The following is a 25,548-nucleotide window of genomic DNA, read 5'->3' on the forward strand; positions in this document are numbered from 1 at the left end:
TTTTAAATCTCAATAACACTGAGAAAAACATAATCAACTTCATATATATATATATATATTAGTTGATACATGTATGAAATTCAAAATCAGTATCATAAATATTTTATTTTTTCATTTCACTACTTGTGATAGCCAAAACATGCAACTTATGGTTTTATAAAGATATGAACATATAAAGACAATATTCTATATCAATAGTATATACTCAGGAATATTTCTCAACTTAAAATATGATCTTGTTATATTATTACTTGTTATATTATTATGACAGTGGATAAATATCAAGGTTGTTATACTAAGGTAAAAAAGCTAGACACAGGAAAATATTATATGGTATATATTCCATGATGGATATAAAATTTCTTACATTTCTAGAAGCTGAGTAAAATTGCATATAGGGTCATCAGTGCAAGAAAAAGGGACACAGTCAAAGGAACAAAATTGTTTGGAAAATACATAATTTGGATATTTAAGGTTTTCTTGGGAGAACAGATATTTTTCATATTGTATATTGAAGATATTTTTCATACAACTTATTCTGATCACAATTTCCCCTCACTCATTCTCCAAATTTATTCAGCTCCAAACCTTCTTTGTATCTCTTTAGAAAGCAAATAGTCTAATAAAAAAGGTCTTGGAGAGAGCAGGGACACAAGGAACATACCTAAACAAAATAATGGCAATATACAGCAAGCCAACAGCCAACAGCCAACATCAAACTAAATGGATAGAAACTCCCAGCAATCCCACTGAAATCAGGAAAAAGACAAGGTTGCCCACTTTCTCCATATATATTCAATATAGTTATTGATGTCCTAGCTAGAGCAATAAGACATCAAAAGGAGATCAATGGGATACAAATCGGAATAGAAGTCAAACTCTCACTATTTGCTTATGATATGATTGTTTACATAAGCAATCCCAAAATTCTACCAAGGAACGTCTATAACTCATAAATCCTTTTAGTAATGTAGCAGGATACAAGATTAACTCAAAAAAAAATCAGTAGCCCTCCTTTAAACAGATGATAAATGGGATGGGAAAGAAATCAGAGAAACAACACCCTTCATAATAGCCACAAATATAAAATATCTCAGAGTAACTCTAACCAAACAAGTGGAAGACTTGTATGACAAGAACTTTAAATCTTTGAAGAAAGAAATTGAAGAAGACACCAGAAAGTGGAAAGATCTCCCATGCTCTTTGGTAGGTAGACTTAACATAGTAAAAATGGCAGTCTTACAAAAAGCAATCTGCAGATTCAATGCAATGCCTATCAAGTATGGCTTTTTTATTTGTGAGTAATTCTTTAGTCAATAAAGTATAGCTTTTTATATGTAAGTCATTTTTTAGTCAAACATTTAAGGAAGCCGGCGAACTGAACGAACTAAGACCCTGCGGCAGCAGTACTTACTGAGGAATCAAGAGGTCACTGAGCTAAGGCCACTGAAGGCTCAGCTCCAGGAGTATCAAGAGCAGACAAGATCCGTGCAGATGATGAAGGAGGAAAGCCTGACCTGGCAGCATGAGCTACATCACCTCAGAATGGAAAAGAATGTCAGGGAACTTCATAAGAGGCAGATGAAGGAGCAGTACATTATGGCCATTGCATATAAAGATCAGCAGCTCGGTCATCTGCAGAGTCTCCTGAGGTCTTCCTCCCAAACCCAAATTCTCTCCGCATAGTACCAGAGACAGGAGGGAGGTCCTTTCTCTGCTTCTTTCAACGAAGATGGTATTTGTCTAAATGTTTTGTAAACTGAAACTTGATCTTCAAAGTGACAACCGCACACAAAGTCATCTGGAGCCACATTCAGAATTAGTTTCCTTTAGTGACTGAAACACTTAGGTATTTTTCCCTTTGAAGAAGCATACTGAGGTAGGATTCTAAATCACTCAGCTACCAGAGGAGAAGAATATCCTCTCTATCCAGCTCAGCAATGCCAGCCAGAGTCTCTGTCAGAGCCAGCACCACTCCAGTGACCTCTTCAATCACTGCGCTGTCCTGGAGAAGCAGGTGCAGGAGCTGCAGGGGCCACCAAATGTAGGTGATCCAGGAGTGCCCCAGGAGATGAATGGAAAGAGAAGGAGTGATCCAGAGGCCAACAGGGGAGCTACAACCAAGCTTGCCTGAAGTCCAGCAGCAGCTCTACAGCACTAAACAAGAAGCGAGTGAGTTAAAGAAGCTGCTGGAAGAAGAGCAAGACCATAGATTGGCCATTGAGAATGCACTCTCCTTGGCTGAGCAGAATAAATGGGATTCGGCCTGGACTCCTACCACTCGTGCCTGTGGCTCTCAGGAGATGTCAGTGTTGATAGATATCCTAGGCAGCAGCTGCCGAAGGACCCGAAGTGGTGCTGGATGGAAGTGGGTTCTGCATTCACTCTGCCATTCCCGGATCCTAGTGCTACTGCTTGCAACCATCTACTTCCTGATGGTTCACATCCTCCTCATCCTGTGTTTCACAGATCATCTATAAACTCATCACTCTACCACAGCTCTCAGAACTTTTAATTCCTTCATCTCTAATGTCAAAATTGTAGTTTTTAGAATAGCCTTCCCACTTCCAACCCATCCTTATCTCCTTGGAAAGTTCCCATAACAATAGAGGTGGCTATGGGAGCATCCTGTTTTCTGGATGTCCCTCCATAGGAGTCCTGAAGTCACTCGGGAGCAGGAGTATCACAACTTCTAGCCTCGAGAACCCCTGAGCTAAGGCACGTGGGTGTGAGTTATTCTCTCTTCAATGCCATTGTCACCCACCTCGGTGAACAGGGCTGAGGCAATGGAAAGAGAAGATGAACCACCTGATCCAGACCTGAGAGCAGTGGCCACAAGTGACACCACTGTGCCTGCCCCCACCCCCTTGCTAACCGCCAGCTTTCTCATTACGGACATGATGTCTTCCCTTCTGTGCTCATCACCTGAAGAAGAAAAGACTGATGGGCTCACTAATCAGCTCTATGTTCTGTGGTGATTACATTTTAGTAACAACATCCCAAGGATTTTCCTGAACTTTTATGAAATAATAAAGTGTTATTTTCAGAGTGAAAAAAATTTCAATAAATGTTTGTAATTACAGAAGATAAAGATATAGACTATTGTACGTGGTACATATTATCATTTCGTCAGTAATTGGAGTGACTAGTCTTTCTTTTCTGTCTGCTGTTTCTGAAACTTGGGGATAGGGTGTGATATATGCATATATGTATATCTATATGTGTAGATATAGATATATAGAGAACTTATAACTGAGAACTTAACAAAAATTATTCTTTTCACTTTGACAAATCATAAGTCTCAATATTCACTGTTATCCACTACATAAATAAGCCTTTTTTATGAGGAAGGAGAGCCAAGGTAATATATGGTTATAGTGATATGTATTTAGAAACACTTTGGGCATATATCCATTTAGCAAAATCAGAATAATAGCTTTTCCTCTAAGATGTATGATCTTCCTTACCAGGGCTTCCTGGTTAGTTTTACATCACCAGAAGCAGTTTCCTCTTATGAGGAGTGTCATAAGTTCACTCAGAAATCATCATTTTACTCTCATCACAGTCATGTCACTTTTGTGTTTGTGGCCATTATCTTTTCAGGCTTGTCGATATTGTAGTCCCCAGGGTTCACAACTGCGCAAGACTGTTGATTACTGTTTTCCCTCAGCAGGATACATTGCAACTTCTGGAACTATGTAAGCTTGCTAAAAAAATCATAGCTTCTAGATCAGAAAGAGCTTGATTTATCTTCCTAGGTCTCAAATGTGTAATGCCTTCAGCAGTAGGATCTTGCTATAAATTCTGTTGGGCAACCAAGAACAATGACACCAACCACTACTTTTAGGATGTCTCTAAGACTTCCAGGCTAGCAGGCTTGAGATATAACACATTCCTAGCACTGGGATTTTTTACTAGAAGATACAGAAAAATTGTATGCACCAGAAGTCTATGAGTGGTCAGGCAAAACAATATATTTTTTTTTTGATATATATGTCACAGAACTGACTTCCTGGTCCTCTGGCTTTTATAATCATTCTACATTCTCTTGCATTGTGTTCGTGAGCATTAGGTACAGATGTTGTATTGTAGACATATTTATTGAGTCTGGGCAATGGGTATGAGATGAGTTGGTCTATGAATATTGACCAGTTGTGCTTTTCTGTAAAGGTCTCTATCTTCTTCATATAAAGGTATGCTTGATGAAGGATTACAGCTATACTTATCTATGGGTATAATGAAAAGTATTTAAACTGTAGTTACAAATTATAATGGCTGAGTAAAGTGGTAGAAGGATCTCTTCTAATATCCATGATCTCACTAGTCCTGGATACTTTGGTATATTGCAGTACCAGTTAAAATTTCCAATGCATTGAGCAGGCTTTAAGCCCAATTAGATAGATTTCTCATGTATGGCAACCATTACACTTTTAGAAATATATTGCCAAGAAGGGCATTGTTGTGGTTATTAGGCCTTACAACTGGATAGGACTCTCTTGGCAGCAATATGGTTAGTGTCTTCTGGTATTATTTTTATTATCAAAACTAAAACTCAAAATCAAAATTGTAGTCAAAGACAGTCCCTGCTTCCACTGTTAGGTGTCTCACAAGAAGACCAAGAAATACATCTGTCACAGGTATTCAGAGGGCCTAGGTAAGTCCCATGTAGGCTTTGAGGTTTTTGGTTCAATCTTTGTGAGCTCAGGCTAGTTGATACTATGTGTTTTCTTATAATATCATTGACCCCTCAGTCTCCTACCATCCATCCTGTCTCTTTTCAGCAGGATTACCTGAACTTGGCCTAATGTTTTGCTATGGGTCTCTGTATCTGTTTCCATCAGTTGCTGAAGTCTCTCTGATGACAATTAGTTTAGGAACCAATGCAGGACTACAGCAGAATATCATTAGTTACTATCACCTTGACTTTTTTTTCTCCAGTCAACTTTTGTTCTCTCCTAGGTCTGTGGGTCATTCAGACTCAGAGCCTTGGTGCACTAGGCAGTCTCAGAAGTTGACTTGCACTCTCAGCATAGATCTGATATTGGAATTGTCATTGGTTGGTCACTCTCACATCTATGTACCACCCTTATCCCAGCACATCCCAGAGGGAGGACAGACTGTATGTTGAATGTTATATGGTTGGGCTAGTGTCCCAGTCTCTTCACTGGAAGTCTTGTCTGCTCACAGGAGATGTCTCCTTCAGGCTTGTATTCCTGTTGCTTGGAGTCATCACTGGGTTCGTCCTTGTAAATTCCTGGGAGTTTCCCTTGCATCAGGTTTCTACCTTTCCCCTGAAATTCCCCCCCACTTTCCAGTAGTCTCTTTTAATACTTTGGAGGCTTAATAATTTCTGAATAATAATGCAGGAGAAAAAGATGGAAGGGGAAGAGGGGAGTTTGTGGGTTAGTGGGAAGAGAGGAGGGAGGGGAAAATAAAATTGGATATAAATGAATAAATTAATTAAAGGAAGGGAGGAAGGAAAGGTGGGAGGAAGGAAGGGTGGAAGTGTGGAAGGAAGGGAGGAGGGGGGGGGGGGGGAGGGGAGGGAGGGAGGAAAGGAGGGAGGGAGGAAGGAAGGAAAGAAGGAAGGAAGGAAGGAAAAGCAAAAGGAGCTTTCTGTTTGGAAGTAAGTAGAATTTCAACATTTTATGAAGAGTGAGTTTGTAGCTGCCACAAACCCAAGAACTTCTGTTTTACGAGGGTAAAATGAATTCTCAAAGTTGCTTGAGCTTGCATTTCCCTAATTGCTAAAGATGATGAACATATTCTGTGAATTTTCTTAGCCATTTTTATATTTTCTTTTGTGAACTTTCTCTTCAGATCAATAATCTACTACTATATTTAATTTTACATACACATATATGAAACCCCATAACAGAGCTGATCTGAGAATCCATGTCTAAAACAACAAAGTTTGTCAAAGAAATATGTGTGCAGTTAATTGTAATTATAGCACTTTCACATTTAAAATGATCTTTCTTTCGTTACACTCTTTTCTAGTTATCTGATATATGCTGAAATTCTTATATTTAAATAAAATTTATTATTCTCAAATTAACTTTGTTACTACTTCATCTGAATTTTGTCTTCAAGGCTACACTGGGGGAAATCTATGTAAGGGTGTTCTCTTTTCTTAAATGTACCCTGTTATAAACAACTTGTTGAAGAAAAACTAAGTTGACACTTGAGGACTCCAGCTTTTCTAGAGACTCAACAAGATTTCATGATTTATGGGTATAAAGTTATTGTAATGAAGATCATAAGCCAAGCAAGAGCATAGGAGATATAAGTTATATCTCTAAACTTTGAGTCAAATGAAAGAAGCTCTAAAATGGGAACCAGCAACATATGAGTGAATGTGGCAAAAGGAACTTACCCTTAATGGTTTTCATTCATTTACATTAGAGCTGTTTTAGAACCTTAATATCTGTAAATTCCACTAAGAAATGTGGTCCTTTGTCAGCTATATTTATGTATGTAACTGAACTATAAAGGTTTACTCTTTTCTTTTTGTTAAATAAAGAAATTGAACATGATATCCCCTCTGTGTGCTGTGATTATCATTAATGAAGAAACTGCTTTGGACCTATAGCAAGGCAGAACTTAGGTAGGCAGGGAAAACTAAGCTGAGTGCTGGGAGAAAGAAGGACAGAGTCAGAAAGAAAACATGTAGCCACCGCCAGGGTGAGACATGACAAAACTTTGTTTGTAAGCCACTGCCATGTGGCGATACACAGATTAATGGAGATAGTTAATATGTAAGATTTAGCCATTAAAAATCTAGAGCTAGTAGGCCAAACAGTGATTGAAATAATACAGTTTCTTTGTGATTGTTTCAGATCTAAGCTAGCTGGGCAACCCGGAACCAACAAATGGCCTTATCCAACAGATACCTTCTTAATTTCCTTCTAGCACTATTATGACATGATTCTTCACCAGGTTAATAGTACATTTAGAGTCTGCTCCCTGATATTCCTTTGCACATCATACAGATGGTATTTCATTAGACAGGCACATAAATATTGAAAGTTTTCATTGTGTCAAAATTAAAAATATGTGAAGAGTCTTGTTCACAAATATTCTTAATTTCATTATTGCACACACATATATTAAGTCTTGGATTGCTTTCCCTTCTTGTAGTTAATAATCATTTACTTAAAATCAGTAAACAATTGCAATATTTGACCTATTTAGTTATTTTAATTGCAAATCAGACCTATATTTTAATCTCTTTAAATTATATTTTCATGTTCTTTGTTATAAGTCATTATGAGTTGAAAATACATTTTTGAATATTCATCTTTTTCATTGATTACTTGTGATTTACTTTTCTGCTTGCATCATGCGGCATATTCTTGTTAAATAACTATGCACATATTTTGCTGTCATTAAGAAATAATTCCTATTTTTAAATTGATGGTTCTGATTTAGGTATAACAGCTGCAGCGATGGCAGAGGCAATGAAGCTCCAGAAGATGAAGCTTATGGCAATGAATACTCTTCAGGGAAATGGAAGCCAAAATGGGACTGAGTCAGAGCCAGATGACCTTAATTCTAACACAGGTGAGATCCTTCAGCAGTTACTAAAAGGCAACACTTACTGTTTTATTATAGAATGTAACAGAGGAGAAATAATGAACCAAGAATATTATCTGTGCTTTGATTATAAATAGTTTGGAAAGAACCTTTAGCTTAAGTATAATGTGTATACTCAAACTAGAAAACTATTGCAGGTTATAACCTCAGATTCACATTTCATAAACATTTAGAAATTTCTGTGTTTGTTTGTAATTGTCTACACAGCCCAGGTTGACCTTAAATCCACTCCATTCTTCTCCCTTATTCATCCTGCCTGCCATCTTTCTACTGTTTTTCTGTGATGCAATTTAGTTCTAATTATTATATTAGTTGTTGCACTCCCTGTCTTAAAATCTGTGCCCTATTCCTGATGCAAACCGCACTTCCTTCTCTTTCATTCTAAAACCTAAATGCACAGTCCATACTCCAGGTTTCTTGAACCAGTCTTTTCAAGAATTGTAAAACCATTTGCTTAGCTGAATGGTGGTTCTGATGAACTCAAAGAATTGTTGACCATGCCAAGTTGTAAAGCAGCACAAGAGAGAGCTAGAAAAGAAGGAAAGATAGAAGAGAGACATAGAGAGAGAAAAAGACGCTTGTATAGTCACATGTCTTTTCATCTCATAATGTTTGATTTTTATCCTTTATCCTATGATAACTGTATCTTAGCTATTATCATATGATAGTACTCTGACAGTTTCAAAGTATGTGATGGTAACTATCAGCATATGTTGATAAATAGATGAACAAATTAATGACTAAGATTTAGTTTAAGAGAAAAATAACAATTGAGGCAACCAATGTTGGTTCCAAGAACTATGGCTCCAAAACTAACTCTACAATTAAACTCAAAACAATGAAGCAAGTAGATGAGTAGGTTTATATCTTTACTTTTAGGCTCCTAGATGTCAACAGAATGTTATGACTTAATTTTCAAGGGAAATGGAAAATTGTCTCACGGTGGGAAAGGATTTAATTATAATAGTATGTAAAATGAATCTGAGTTTTTTTTCACACAAACTTTCAATTTCTTGGTGAATTATAGACCTAGAACTTCTTTCAACAAGAGTTATTTTTCTTCTATACGACATTGCTTCAGTTTAACAGGAAATAATTTGAAAATTCATATTTTATTCATTCAGATTCTCTAGAATGCTGGGTCTTATAAATCTCATCAAAATACAGTGGGAAGGTTGTTCTAATATTTTAAAATAAAGAAGTAGGACCACGGAAAAGTTTATTTTCCCAAATCATAAAACTATTAAATATCTGCCTTAAAGTTTGCTCTTATATTTGACTCAGTCCGAAGAGTTGATTTTTTTAGGATTCTGTCTTCTCATCAGCACTGTGTTATAAAAAGACTTTGTCTTGGTCTTGTCATTAGACTAAATTATATTAAAATGAGGGTACAAGGAAAGAGCTATGAGCTTCTGTGTTTCAGGGCCTATAAGATCATGCTGAAATTCAGACATAAACTATCTTAAATGTGATCAGTTTAAAAAAAACTTTTGAAATTTAATGTTATAAAGGAATAATTTGAAACAATAAATATCAAGTAATAAGTTTTTGAGTTTTTATAACCTGCATAACTAAAATGGTTGATAAACTACAAATTAATAAATTTCAGTTTTAAAAGTTTACATTACAAATATAAATTTATTTTAAGAATTTTATGTGACGTATTGTTTTATTCTGAGTGACCAATATGTCTTTTATGTCTTAAGTTTTCCTATCTCAGGATTTGAAATGAGATCAAAGACTGGGCCAGATTTCTCATTTTTCTACTTTATTTTAGTGCCTTTCAGGAAAAAAAATAAGTACATAGTCTTGACAAGGGAGATCAGACACAGCAAAATTTATGGCCTAATTACTTGTTATGGTCATGGTCTTCCTGAATGTTCATGGTTTAAATAGAACTGGGAAATGGAATATTTAACCCAAAGGAAAGTTTGGTCTTAGAGAATAATTAAGCTTTTATTTACATGGTAGGTACTGGATACTATCAGACAAACAAAATATAGTTAGTTCAGTAATAATATTCATTATGTGGGTTATAAATTATCAGTGAGGAATATACACTAAATTTTCTTTTACATGATAGCATAAAGTCAGAATTAGTAATAAAAAAATAAGCTAATAGTCATTTGGTGTTTTGATACATAGATTTCTAATGGCTTGAAGCACCTAGAAAATATCAGGTTTTTCATAAACAACAGATGTCACTAGGTATACTTTTTATTGAATTAATTCGTTGAGATTATAGTTTTCATATTGACTTAACAATGCATGATATTTTAGCAATGAAAGTCAATGTTTTTGTCTCTAAAAAGAGAAACTAAAAAAATCCCTGAATTTCATTATGGTTTAAAATAGGAGGTATAGAAAAGGCAAATCAGTATACAAGTGACTCTAATCTGAAGTATATGGCAGTAAGGAAGCAGGAAAATAAAGTACTATGAAAAATATAGGAACAAGAAGAAATTTATTTGATTAATATACCCATACAAAGATTCCAATGAAGATATAACATTTAAATTGGTGTTTCAAATTTGTTAGGGTGAATGCACTATCTCCATTAGTAGTTTTTTTTAAGGACAAAAAAATTATATTTATTTATTATAAGGGGAAAAAACTCACAAAACAGGAAATGAGAAATCCAAGCACAGCAATGTCCCTCGGGAAAAGGCACAGAGAGTGTCAGCACCTGGAGGTTCACACATTTTACCTTGAGTCCCAGTGAAGCTACGCCTTAACTAAGACCTACCTCTTAAAGATGATTGGCTAACAAGGTTCCCCATCATCTCCCCCTTTTGTCTAAACAAGAGTGATCCAAACCCAATACAAAACTATATGCAATAGGAACATATATCGAATATAAAATGACAAACAATGTAAGCAATAGTAAGCAAGGAACACATGACAAATGTTTTAATAAGCATTCTATTTTAAGGAGTTTAAATCTTGCATCAGAAATAAGCTTGGCTAAATCATAAGAGGAAGGTTACTACGACTATCTAATCTTCAACCCCACTGAAGGCCAGAGAAGGGAGATAAATACCTGAGTAGGCAAGAAGTGCAATCAAGCAGCTTCCAAAGTGAGCAATATATGACAGAGACAATTAGCTACCCGAGCAATCACCCAAAGTTTCATTTGCAATGTTGAAGCAAACAACTTTGGCTAAGGCCTGGCATAACTGACAGACCATTTTCAGAGGCAGGGAATTTTTTAAAAAAATTTTAAAAAACGTCTTACCCTGTCTTGGTAAGATTTGATAGTCTTTTTCCTTGTGATCTGTTTATACATTTTCGGATACCATGTATTTTGTCAGTGGCTGAAGTATGGACAGTTCCTTGCCTTGCCCAAAGGCCAATTGTGCCAAAAAGAAAACAAGCTCTAAGTGGAGTGTCTTCGGTGCTCAACATTCTCTCCAGAATAGATTGGTGCTATCAGGAGCAAATCATGTCTCATGTCAACAGACCCCTAAATTATTTAAATGCCATATTCTACAGCCCTAAATTATTTAAATGACATATTCTACAGATCCTTGAAGTGATTGAAGATTACCTATCTATGCAGAATACAATCTCTATGTATTTAAATAACCTAATTAATCTGACTGTATGTATAACAAACATGAACGACTATAAAAAACTGGTTCCCAGAGCCTTTAGGTCATGTTCATATGTTGGGTAAGAGTTGTACTTAAAGGATCGACAAAATACTGTATTTTAACTATAAAATTATTTCATTTTTGTTTTTTAAGGATGCCAAATAACAGGTTTTGATCATATTCACCTCTCTGACCCACTCTTTCCTGTGCTAGTCCTCTTTTCCTACCCACCTAGGTTTGTGTCTTATTTGTTCTTTTGACTCCATAAGACCAATTTGTGATGCTCACAATTTCTTGGATGGTGTCTTCTTTCATTGAATTGGTGTACAGTTACCAGAGATTGATTCTCCCTTTCCCATCAGCTACCAATTGCCAATAGCTTCATTGTTGGGGCAGGGGGTGGGATTGTATGCTAATTTCCCCTTTGGTGCTGTGATTTTGTGTATTCAGCTTGTAAAGGTTTTCTGTATGCTATTGCAACCACTATGAGTTCATTTGTGCAGATGCCCTGCTATGTCTAGTTGTTTTCTTGTAGTCATCCAATGTCTCTGGCTCTCATTTCCCCCCTGTATTGTGTATTGATGTCTAGCCTTGTGAGGAGTGGTGAGATATACATGTTACTTTAGGCATGAGGTTTCTCTAGTATCTTAATCTCTCAAGTTGACTAACTATGTGTCTCTGTGTTTATCACTGTCTTAGTTGCTTTTCTATTATTGTATGAAGACACCATGGCCAACACAACTAATAAATGAACCATTTAATTGTGTTTATACTTTCAGAGGGTTAGAGTTTATGATAGTTGATCAAAGATATGACAGTAGGAACATTTGAGGACTCACATCTTATTTCACAAATAGCAGGCCAAGAGAGCAAACTAAGAATTGTGTGAATTATTTTAATTTCAAAATAAGCCCCCAGTGACACACCTCCTCCAACAATGCCACACCTTCTAATCCTTCTCAAATAGTTCCACCAAGTGTGGATAAAGTATTCTAATGTATGAGTCTATGGGGGCCGTACCTGTTCCAACAACCACACTCAGTATCTACTGCAAATTAAAGCTCCTTGATTGGTGTTAAAATGCATTGGTCTATAAGTATTATAATAAATCATTGGAGTCTATCTAAAATATTTTGTTCATTTATCAGAATAATAGTAGCAAGTTATTTCTTCCAGCCTATTACTTGCCTAGCTTTAAGTTATCAGACTAATAATGGTGCCAGTTATAGGTTTTATCTTTTTGAATGATAATTTAAATCCACTGACTTTGCGATTGGTAACTCTTAGGATGTTAATGCTACTATTGCACCACTAGGTGTATCTTGCCAAGCCAGTAATTATTATAAGTAATTATTATAACTCACAGGTTTCACAACTAGGTATAATTGATGATTAATTTATTCTTCAGTGGTTATATGATATCTTCCAGTATTATAAAAGAAAATGAAGCATCTAGGTTTTAACCAGCCTGTTTTCATCATGTTTTATTATTGTCTAATAGTCACTGCTTCCCTATGATAGGATAACGCCACTAAATCTTTAGGTATATGTGTATATTTTTCTCTATCTTGATCTATATATTTGGAAGCCTCTAATGTCATAGATTTCCATATGTCTGTTTTGAAAGGTTTTTAATGTTATTTCTCCCCATGTTCCCTATTTTATCCTCCTCTATATTTCCCCAGCACAGTATAACTCTACTTGCTCAATTATTCTCCTATAATCCTAATTGTTATCATAGAGTTTTCATCTAGTACCTGATGGAAGCAGATACAGAGAGCCATATCCAAACACTGGGCTGAGCTCTGGGAGTCCAGTTGAAGAGAAGGAGGATGGATTATATGAGCAAGAGAGGTCAAGATCATGATGGAGAAACCCACAGAGACAGCTTTCTGAAGCTAGTAGAATCTCAATGACTCTGTACTGACAACTGTGGAGCCTATATGGGACAGAACTAGGCCCTCTGCATGTGGGCAACAGTTGTGAAGCTTTGGTCTATTTGAGGGGTCCCTGATAGTAGAGCCAGGATCTATTCCTAGTGCTTTAGCTGGGTTTTTGAAGACCATTCTGTAGGGTAGGATGCCTTGCTAAACCTTGATGCTGGGGAGAGGAGCTTGATCCTGCCTCAACTTAGTATGCCAGGCTTTGTTGATTCCCCATAAGAAGCCTTGTCCTTCTGCAGGAGTAGATGGGGAATAGGAAGTGGGGAGGTAGGTGAGAGAGAGGGAGGAGGGGTGGGAGGGACATGTGGTTGCTATTTAAAATAAATAAAAAGTTTAAAAAAGAAAATAGCCCTTTTTCATACAATATCCATCAACTTCTCCAAGATCCTCCCACCTCCCCTTCCATCCAAATCCACATTTTGTAGAGGGAGAGGCTGCTTGTTCTTCCTGGCCACCCAGCTAGCTTACACCAAAATAATCACACAGAAACTATACTATTTAAAGCACTGCCTTTGCCCACTAGCTCTAGATTCTTATTGACTAATTCTTACATCTTCATTTAACCCATTTCTATTAATATGTGTATCACCATGAGGTCCTAGCCTACCAGTAAAATTCCAGCATGTCTACCTCTGGCGGCAGATACATGGCATCTCTTTCTCCACCTTCCTTCTCCTAGCATTCAGCTCTGTCTTCCTTGCCTACCTAAGTTCTGCCATATCAACAGACCAAAGCAGTTTCTTTATTCATTAACCAAGAAAAGCAACACACAGACAGAACGACCTCCCATACCACCACATACTTTCTGTCTCTTTTTAGAAAATAAGCATTTGAATAATAATACTAAATTAAAATAAAATAAAACCAAACAGAAGAAAATTCTAAAGAAAAGGCACAAGAAACACATATAGAAACAGAAACTCACATGTTTGTACAAATAAGAAGACCATAGAAATACAATACTGGAAGTCATAATATATACTCAAATGACCTGTAATGATTAAAAAAGCCATGACAAAACATTATGAAACAAACAACCTCTAACTATGCCATTGAGCCTGTTTTGTGTTGGTTATCTAGTGCTGTTCTTGGGGACTGTCCTTATGGATGGTTTGTATACTTGATGAGAGTCCTTTGGAGATAACTAATTATTACATTTGTGAGTGGTTATCAGTGAGATAGCTTTCAGTTTATGAATGGGATTTGTTTCTACTCCTGCTATAACTGCAAGTTCATCCTGGTACTTACCCATGCTGGCCCTGTACATGCTACCATGGTCTCTGTGAGTTCATTCATGTTTCGGTTATGCTGCATTTAGAGAACCTCTTTTGGGTATCCTCCTACCTTTCTGGCTCTTACAATCTCCATGCCTCCTTTTCTACAGGGATCTGTGATTGGGGATATTTTATGGAGTCATTTCCTTTAGAGGTTAACTCATTCAGGATCTCTCACTCTCTCCATATTAGCTATGGGTTTCTGTATTTATTCCAATTGACTGTAGGAGGAAGCTCCTATGATGGTAACTGAGCAAGATACTGTTCTATGAACATATTAGAATGTTGTTAGAAGTCATTTATTGCTATGTTCTCTTAGCAGAACTGTAGTACTTGGTTTTACCTTCAGTCCTTGATCTATCTAGTCTTGAGTTGTTTGCTAACCAAGAAGTGTTAAAGATGAGTTCTATATCATAAAATGATTCTTAAGTCTAAGCACATATTGGTTGCTTATTTCCACAAGCACTGTACCACTATTGTACTAGCATATCTTGCATGATGATGTAGATTGAACAGTTTGTAGCTTGGTGGATGTTCACATTTTTTGTTTTTTGTTTTGTTTTGTTTTGTTTTTTGGTAGCATGTGTTGTACATTCCAGTACCTTGAACACTACTCTGTAGTGGTTAAGGCCCTTGGTAGAACCTGGATTGATATTTCTGTGTTCATTGTGTCCTGTAGGTGGTGTCTTCAGAAATAGGACCATGGTATCAATTTGTTGAGAACATCCAATAGCCTAGGAAACAGCATGTATTATTTGGGTGTTCCCATGAAGCTACTTTAGTCAACAACTGGATTAGATGTACCTCATTCCTGGTACTGAAAGTTTTATTTGGTGATGAGAGGTATCCAGTGGGTGCTACGTCCCTCCTATTGTTCAATGATTTTATTTAGATCACCTTTATATAAGTATATATTTTATAAAGCTTCTAGTGTATTAGGTTTACATATGACACTCCAAATAACTCTTAGGTTTTGCTGTCCTTTCCTATATTCTGTCCCTCAATCTCCTCTTTCCACCCTTCCTTATTTATCTTCCCGTTCCAAGTCCCCTCCTTACCCTTTCCATTTGTAATTATTCATTCTATTTCCCCTTCCTAAGGTGATCCCACCTTCCCCACTAGTCCCTTACCTAAACTGTTTTTATACAGGTTGTAACTTACTTATATTTAAGAATTAACTTTCAACATCCACAAATAAGAAAATATAAAACATACTTGTCCTTTTGGGTTTGGGTTACCTAATGCAGGGTGATTTTTTTCTTTACCTCCATCCATTTACCTGTGACTATCACTTTCTAAACAGCTGAGTAATATCCTATTGCATAAATTATCATATTTTCATTATATATTCACCTGTTGACATACATCTAGGTAGATTCCAGGTTTCAACTATTATGAATAAAGGAACATTAAATGTTGTTGAATAAGTGTCTCTATGGTAGTTTGAAATATCCACTGGGTATATGCCCAGGAGTGTTATAGCTGGATATTGATGATCTATTTCCATTTTCCTGAGGAAGCACAACACTAATTTCCATAGTGGTGTACAGCTTTGCACTCCTACTAGCATAAATGAGTCTTCTCCTTACCCCACGTCTTGGTCAACATGAGCTGTCACTTGTTTAATTGATCTTATCCATTCTGGAAGGAGAAAAATGAAATCTCAAAGTTTTTACTTTCACTTCTCTGATAACTAAAGATGTTGAACACTTTTTTGAGTGCTTCTGAAATATTCGTGTTTTTTCTCTTTTGAGATTTCTCTGTTTAGACCTGCATACCGTAAAATTGGGATTGGATTCTTTGTTTTCTTGATATTCAAATTTTTTTATTTCTTTTTATATTTTAGAAATTAGTCCTCTATCAGATGTATAGTTGGTAAAAAAAATCTTTTCCATTCTGTAGCCTGTTACTTTGTCCAAATCATGTGTCCTTTGATTTATAGAAACTGCTCAGTTTATTAATTGTTGATCTTAGTGCCTGTTCTATTGGCGTTCTTTCTGTTCAGGAAGTTGTGTCCCACACCAATGTGTTCTAGGCTATCCTCCACTTTCTCTTCTCTCAGGCTCAGTGTACCTAATTTTATTTTGAGGCCTTTGATCTCATTTGGAGTTCATTTTTGTGCAGCTTGATAAGTATGAATCTATTTGCATACTTTTATATTCAGTGATCCAGACTGAACAATATCCATTGTTTATACTTTTAACTTTGTAACCTCCACATTTCATTGACCCTTGTCATTTAATTGTGTAACTTCTGGACTATATTTAATTATAATAATTTTTTATCAAAATATGGTTTGGAATATTATCTTTTCTACATTTAAACACAGAATAGTATATGGAAAATTAGTATTTTCCTAGATAGTATGAGGTTACCCATTCTGAATTTTGTCATACATTCTGAATTTTTCTTTTCATACAAATCACCTTGGCAATATCAGAGTTCATATTCCGTGACTTTAAGAAATTTTTAAGTCTTTTGACTCGTTCAAAAATGTAAAGAACAGAAACAAAATATAGACAGTCTACAGTTAGTTGAAAGACTTTAATGACTGTGGGAAAAAGAATATTCACATTCTAGAAGCTGTAACATGCCTTCTTATCTTATTTTAGTTAACACTTTTGAATAATTCTGTAAAGCTAGAGGCAAGAAATGGAGTAAAAATTGATAAAATTAGTCTTTAAAAGGAACAGCAACTATAATGCTTGAAGGTTCTTAATATGTAGTATTTTATCTTGTGGAGACAGACAGGTAGTGTCTCTGATTCATGGTATTTAATAGATTCTGTAATAGCAGCACCATGACTCTGCATTAAGGTTTCAGCATAAATAGCAATCTGTTTGTGTTTCATTGGTTTCAAATGAGAAATTCTATCTTTTATTGTTTTAGGAAATTAGTCTGTGTATTATTGTGCCTGGAACTTTGCAATTAATCATTGAAGGTTGTGGTTGTGGAGTGTTTGTGGGAAAGAGATGCCTGAGTGATTACAATTGTAGCTATCAAATAAAATGTGTAGGTCTTCTTAATGACTATAAAGTGGGTCTTTCTAATGACTATAAAAATCTTTGATCTATTTCTATTTACTAGTTATTTTTAACTCTCTTGCTTTTGGAGGGATGGTCTGTACACCTTGATTTCCTCTAGAGGATCTAAGATGAAGAGCACAGAAAACTTTATCCTCTAAGTCCCTGCTTGTTCTGATTTTTGTACAGGTTTAACTTTCATGTAGCAGATGTTGAAGATTTTACATCTTATAAAGTATAGGTTTTTAGGAGAAAAGTTAAATCATGTAGAAATGATTAGCTTGCAGTATTTAATTGGAACATCCCATGATTGTGTTCTTTCTTTATGTTTTTCAAACATTTTATTAGGTATGGAAAATAGGTTTTTAGAGAGTCATGTGAATTCTAGTTGTGTTAAGTTAACCATGACTATTTAAATTAAATTTAAGTTAGATGACTATTTATGGAAGGTTTTTTAATGGAATTATTATCTTTTCCTCCTCCATAAACATTTCTTATAAGTTGGTATTACTTTAAAAGCAATGTAAGTTGGCATCTCTTGTTGCTGGAGAAAGTTACAGTGTTTATTCTTTTTTTAATTTAATGTTTGTAAGTTTTGAGAATTTCTCTCTCTCCATCTCCCATATCCTTCTCATCTCAAGTCTCCTGCATTCCTTTTCAATTTCATGACTGGTTTTCTTTAAGTATTGTTATGCTTATACACCCTACTGGCCACATTTAGTGTTTTGCCCATATGCCCCCACTGAGTGCATGCATGCATGAATGCGTTTGTGCATGTGTGCAAGTGTGTATGTGTGTGTGTGTGTGTGTGTGTGTGTGTCTGTCCGTCTGTCTGTCTGTCTCTATATTTAAGGCTGGCCACTTGATTGGCTAACTTATCAGGAATCATGTTCTCAAAAATTGATTTTACCTGTTTTAGTACTAATGATTAACTATAGCTATCTCTATAGGAATGCTTTGGCCTAGTCAAATTTCCTCCACCCTCATTGACATGTAAATTGATCTTATTATAAAGTGCTTCTTGGCAATCGTATTGTTAATATTTTCAAGGTATAAACTTTCTATGTTGTTTAGAAGACGCTTTCTACCTGTAGGTGTCCTAGTCTAGCTTTCAATTTTCTGAGCACAGTACCCTCAAGTTCCTTAAACATTAGATGTAGGGGTCATGTTATAGATGATTCAATTGGTTATGTATCAATTGGGGGTGAATTGTTCTCTTTATTTTGACTAGTGATGGTACTCTGTGATAATTTCAATCTTTTATAAAAAGAAACATTTTTATGAGAGCTAAGATTTATCTTCTTTGTAATTGTACTCCTCTAGGATTACACAATTAGAGGGAATTCTTGCATTGTACTGCAAACCTAGGCAACTACCTGGTCAAATTATGAATATAATGAATAGCATACTATTTACACATCCCTATACCAGTATAATATTATGTCTATTCTTAATACCTCAATAGGAAATTGGGGGCTTCTTTTCTGTGTAAGGTTCATTTTTATAAAAGTTAATTCTTTCTTTTTATTTATTCTCTCATGCAATACATCCCAACTATATGCTCCCCATGCTCTACTTTTCACAGTTGCCCACAAAACTCCTCTCTCTCTCTCTCTCTCTCTCTCTCTCTCCCTCTCTCCTCTCTCTCCTCTCTCTCTCTCTCTCTCTCTCTCTCTCTCTCTCTGATCCATTGACCCTCTGTTTAGCTTCAGAAAAGTCCAGGCCTCTCTCTGCTATCTACTGAACAGGGCAAAATAAGGTACTAGGTACAAACCTCCATATCAAGACTAAATGAAGAAACCCAGTAAGAGCAAAAGGGACCCAAGAGAAGGCAAAAGAGTCAGAGATAACATTACTTCTACTGTTAGGATTGCAAAAAATTACCCCGGACTCTAAACAACCATGACATATATGCAGAAGACCTGCACTCCTTTCTACAGCTCTTTTGTTGGGTACCTGGAGCTCCACCTAATGCTTGACTGTAGGTCACTGAATCTGCCCACAACATTGCTAAAGGAAGCACCTCTGATAACAATTGGGTTGGCATGTATCTATGAGGATAGCAGAATCATTTCATGACTTTTTTGTCAGTCATGTTTGGTTCTACCCTAGGTCTCTGGGCCATCCAGCTTCCAGATCCTAGCCATTCAGACAGTATCTGATATGGGCTTGCTTTTGTGGTATGGGCCTCAATTTAAAATGGTCATTGGTGTATTCCACAAACACTGAGCAGTCATCCCCCAAAAACATCTTGCAGGCAGGACAAGTTTTAGTCAAAGTTTTTGTGGCTGGGTTGGCATCCTAATCTAAAACTGAATACCTTTCCTGATTACAGAAGGTGGCCAATTCAGGCTGTATATCCTGCATTACTAGGAATCCTCACTAGGGTCACTCACTCTCACGGGTTTTAGGAAATTTTTATTACACTAATTTTTTCCTTGTCCCCACCCACAATGTCACCTAATTCTAGTTTTATTTCCCAGAACTCACTCTCTCTCTCTCCCCTTTCTCTCCCCTAACCCTCACCAGATCATTCCTGTTCCCATCTCCAGGTTCTCCAGTCAACCTGCATAATCTATTCTGTTTCCCTTTCCCAGGGAGATTCATGAGTCTCCACCTAGAACCCTCCTTGTTACCTAACCACTCTGGGTCTGTGAATTGTAGCATGATTATCTTTTAATTAACAACTAATATGCACTTATAAGTGAGTACATATAATATTTGTCTTTCTGAGTCTGGTTGGCCTCAAGAATGATGTTTTTTTTCAAGTTCCATCCATTCACTTGCAAATTTCATGATGTTAATATTTTTAACAGCTGAGTAATATTTTATTATGTACAAGTACCACATTTTCTTTATTCTTTGGTTGGGGGCACCTATGTTGTTTCAAGTTTTTAGCTGTTTTGAATAAACCCGCTATGTACATAGTTGAGAAAATATCCTTGTTTCAGGATGGAGGGTCATTAGGGTATATTCCCAAGACTGGTATAGCTGTGTTTTTAGGTAGATCAATTCCCAATTTTCTGAACCATCATATTTATTTCCATAGGGGCTGTACAAGTTTGCACTCCCACCAACAACAGAGGAGTGCTCTCTTTGCCCCACATCATCTCCAGAATGATCTGACACTTGTGTTATTAATCTTAGTCATTCTGACAGATATAAAATGGGATCTCAAAGTAGTATTGATTTGCAAATTCTTTTTTTTAATTTATTTATTATTATTATTATTATTCTGCATACAATATTCTGTCTGTGTGATGTCTGCAGGCCAGAAGAGGGCACAAGACCTTACTACAGATGGTTGTGCACTACCATGTGGTTGCCAGGAATTGAACTCAGGACCTTTGGAAGAGCAGGCAATGCTCTTAACCACTGAGCCATCTCTCTAGCCCCTTGATTTGCAAATTCTAAGCGCCATCTTTTTATCAGTCTGATTAATTGACATTAATGTCATCTTTCTTTACATTTTTCCAGTCTGGAGACTTTCCACCATTTCTTCCCAATTGTTTACTTTTCTTTTGTCACCTACTGGATATTATTATAAAATACAAAACTCCACTTTTAAGGGAAGAAAAAAATCATTATTGAATGTACTCTATGCGTTCTTACAATTTATGTCTTACAATTTATGTCTTAAGTATCCCTACATTTTTAACATTTATGTATGTTGTTCCAATAAAGTTTTATTTTATTATTTGAGCATCTGTTACCCTCTTTTTGCTTTATTTAAGCTATAACATTTTAAAGATATCATTTTAAGTATAAATTTTATTTTTTACTTTTTTTAACATCAATGATCCTTTCTCAGTTCTCTTGGTTTTCCTTAATAATTGAACGCTATTTTGAATATGATGTTCTGGTAGTCCATACTATTAATTTCTTACAAGATATTATGTATAGTGCTGCCACCCAATTCTGAACTCATTCTCACAAGTTTTATATTTAGCTTGTTTTATTAAAATTTGCCTCTGTAAATGTTCAGGACACTGACATCTGATATCTCAGAAAGTCTTTTTTTTTATCATCACAGCCCAAAATAGACGTTGATCTATTGTGATCATCTTTGAATGCACCATTTTTTTCTTTTTGTGAACTCTCTACAGGTATGTGACTTGCCTTGATTTTCAGTTTATTGATGAGTCAATTGTTTAGACTGTTCTAAAAACCTTGATAAAGTCAACATAAATTGCATCTAATGTTGCTCTTCTATTTCTCAAGCTGTCATTCTGTCACAGAAGGGAGATTAGATTGGCCAGACAGGACTTGATCTTTAGTAAGCCAGGCTGAATTTTACCTAGTATACTATTCTCCTCAAGGCATTTGGAAATTGAGTTTTTAGTGTCACCCAGGATGCCTGTGCTATCCTTTCAAACTAAATTTTCAAAAGATGAAAAATGCCAGATGAGAAAAAAGTAAGTAATAGTTCTTTTTAAAAAAAGAGTGCATATCCCTTTTACATGGAACTGTGTTTCCTAGGGACATTTTAATTCAAGCATATCATTGTCCATTAAAGATATTCTCTGAATCCCCTTCTGCTTTGCTTTCTTACCATTAGTTCTGTTTATTTTCTTAGACAGATTCACTATTACTTTCATGATGAGTGTGTGTGTGTGTGTGTGTGTGTGTGAGAGAGAGAGAGAGAGAGAGAGAGAGAGAGAGAAAGTATTTGTTTGTGTTGTGTGTGTGTGGTAATGTTTTTATATGAAATCTAGATAGGGATAAGAGAAAACATGGTATTGGTCCTTCTGAAATGGACTTAATTTGATGAGTATAATAACCTCAAGTTAAAGCAAAAGTCCTTAAAACTGAGACAAATAGTAGACAATTTTAATTCTTTCTCTAAAACCCATGAGGAGATTATTGCAATCCAGTTAACATATTGATGATAATTATAGGTTGTCTTCATAAATAGAGTTTATAGTAAGTACCAATGTTGTTGGAGACTGCTCATTCATTCACGGCTGCTCAGACCCGAAATAATCACACAGAAACTATATTATTTCCAATAATGTTTGCCCAATATCTTAAGCATATTTCTAGCTAGCTCTTATATCCTAAACTAACCCATCTCCATTAATCTGTGCATCACCACAAGTTTGTGGCCTACCAGCAAAGTTTCAGAGCCCCAGGCAGAGGCGTCTGTCTCCTGTGGTAGATACATGTCTTCCCACTACTAAGCTTTCTTTTGCCCAGCATTCAGTTTGGTTTTCCTGCCTAGCTCTACTCTGCCCTATCATAAGCCAAAGCAACTTCTTTATTCATTAACCAATAAAAGCAACAAATATAAAGAAGGACTGCCCACATCAGTACCAGGCTGTTTGATCATTTCAAAACATTCATGAATTGTCATTTGACAAAATATTGAAAGTGATTTTTTATTAGAAATTTCAAAGCCTATTTTATTGCAGAGCAGCTTTTCTCATTGGAACCCCCTTTTGTTTTTATATAAAGAAGATCATAATTTTTGTAATATTTTATTTTTTGAGAAATTGACACATTTGAGATGGAGGAGTGGGCATGGGAGGAGATAAAGTGGGAAAAGGAAGAGGTATAAATGATGTAAATACAGTATTCATGACAACTTCTTTTGACTGAGAAATTTTTTGCAACCCTCAGTATAGAAGTACATAAAAAGGTATGCAAATCAAATGTTTATCATTAATTTTTAAAAATATTTATTTAAAGATTTGCTATTACATATTTAATTTTATAACTTAATTGAAAAATCAAATTTATATATTACTGAGATGGATGTGCTCATTTGTTTCCACATGAATAAATTTATTTTGGGTAAACATTTGTTAGTGGAGAAGACAGGGCATTTTTAGTGTTTTTAGAGTTAGCTACAGTATTGCTTTTATATTTTACAATGCTAAGAATTTTGCTTTACATAAAATATTATAATACAAAATGATAATATGTATAGAGCCATTTCTAAATTTGTTGGAAGTTTTGATGTAGTATCAAACAAAAATACAATTAATAATATTTTATTAAGTATATTTTAATTTTTATGTATGTATTATAAACATTATATGTATACACAGTATACCTATATACAGTATGTGTATATGTGCATAATACACACATGTCTACATACATACGTACACACATGTTTTATGCATATATACTATATACACATGTGCATATACATATATACATATATATACACATGTGTGTATATGCATACATACGCATGTACATATCTATGTATGTACAGTATATCTTGGTCAAATACCCACCTACTCCCTCTATCTAGCACCTGCCACTCCTGACAATATAGCTTCCATTTTCCTTCCTACTTTGTTTTCATTTTTATAATTCAATAAGGCTGATTTATTCTGCCCATGTGTGGTGGTAGGTTTCTTAGATGTATATTATGCGCTCTGATTAGTCTTATACCCATAAACTTCTATGACCTTTCATTCCTGTTAGCTTCCCTCTTCCCTAAAAATATGTTTTCATGTTCATTTTTCTTTCGTTTTCTTTTGTAAACTAGTCTTGTCAAAGTTATACTATTTGTGATTAAAAATGCACACTGAATCTTTCTTTTAAGTAACTAAATAGTTGTGTTTGTATTTGTCTGTATTTTCAGTTAAACACTATAATTAAGCTGTGTATGATATACTGGAATCATCTTAGCTGAGATATTTTAGGCATTGTTCTTTGACATTTCTTGGCATGCTAACATGCACAGTGGAACATTCCTATATTCTACATGACAAAAAGGCTGCAGTGAAGTTAGATGATACAGCATAAGTTGGTGCTACCACAAACAACTTACCTGAACTACACATTTTACTTTAATTAATTTCTTGGAAGTTGTACATGCAGAAACCTCTTAAGTGTAAGCAAATAATTTGTGAACACTGCATTCACTTGCTTGACCTCATATTGAGTTATGATCCACAGTTTAACAACCTAGGATCTGCAGCGTAGTTGTTTTTTTTGTTTTGAGTATTTGTTCCCTAAGAATATGCACATGTCAACAAATTAAAATAATAGGTGTGAGATATTAATACTTAATGATTATTGCTATTTACTTTGGAAAAGGCTTTTAGGTAGATATGTGAGCATCATTCTTCCATATTGTGTGGCTTCGTTATGACAGACATACATATAAGGGATTTACAAATAGTTATATTTTATAAATTCTTATTCTGTTAGTATTGTTCATAGTTGTATATCATCAGCACTATTGTTAGGAATGTTTTGTATATGAAATGACTTGGACTGGCAGTTAATAAATACAAGCACCTCAAAATATATGTGAAAGGTATCAGATATCTCTAGAATTTTATGAATTTTTTTAAGGTATGATTCATATAGGATAAATTATAATTAGAGTCAGTGTCTTTAATATGTTTACAGAATTAGACATCTGTTATGATTTAATTACAGATATATTCTCCCTAAGCACTGCATTGCATTTACTGGTAAACTTGTTTATTCTGTATATTTTGTGTATCTGAATCATTTAACATGAGATCTCTAGTGCATGTTTTCTTTCACTGGAATAACATTTTTAATAGTTAATTCTTATTATAATATGTATCAAATCTTAATTCTTACCTGTTCCTCTCTTAAGCCATAATCTGGCATATAAAAGTACCACATTTAACATGGCTATTGTCAGTAATGCTGCTACTAATATCTATGTGCATGTATATCATTTTATGTAGAACACATGTATATATTTCTTTTAGATAGATACCCAGAATCCCTGGACCACACAATAACTGTTCTGTCTTACACAGAGAAAATACCAAGTAGCTTCTTTGAAGTGATATGCCATTCTAATGTTTGTTGATTGATTTTTGTGGATTATGTATTCATAGACTGATTTCAAGATTTAGATTCATCATGCATTTCCCTAGATATTTTAAACTCTACGAATTTGGCTGTGCAAATTTTGTGATACTTTAACATTATAGTTGGTTTGTATAGGTATAAACTAATCTTGCTATGCAACAAAACCAATGTCCCTAGTAATAAGAATCATAAAGGTTGTGACTTTAAAGAACACTTAAGAACTGAAATTTGATAACTGAATTGATGTAGGGAGAAGACATGTGACCTCTGACTTTTATAAAGCTTACCGTATATCTGTAAACTC

At 35.2% G+C, this 25,548-nt stretch overlaps 1 protein-coding gene across 1 annotated transcript in view; it reads left to right on the forward strand.

Annotated features, from left to right (window-relative positions):
- Window positions 1-25,548, forward strand: part of Dach2 (dachshund family transcription factor 2) — a 564,525-nt gene that overhangs the window by 348,561 nt on the left and 190,416 nt on the right. The window contains exon 4 of the mRNA XM_038316535.1: window positions 7,432-7,563. Coding sequence (XP_038172463.1) covers window positions 7,432-7,563 — 132 coding nt within the window. The remainder of the gene's footprint in view (window positions 1-7,431; window positions 7,564-25,548) is intronic.

Source organism: Arvicola amphibius, chromosome X, assembly GCF_903992535.2.
Source record: "Arvicola amphibius chromosome X, mArvAmp1.2, whole genome shotgun sequence".
Lineage (NCBI taxonomy): Eukaryota > Metazoa > Chordata > Mammalia > Rodentia > Cricetidae > Arvicola > Arvicola amphibius.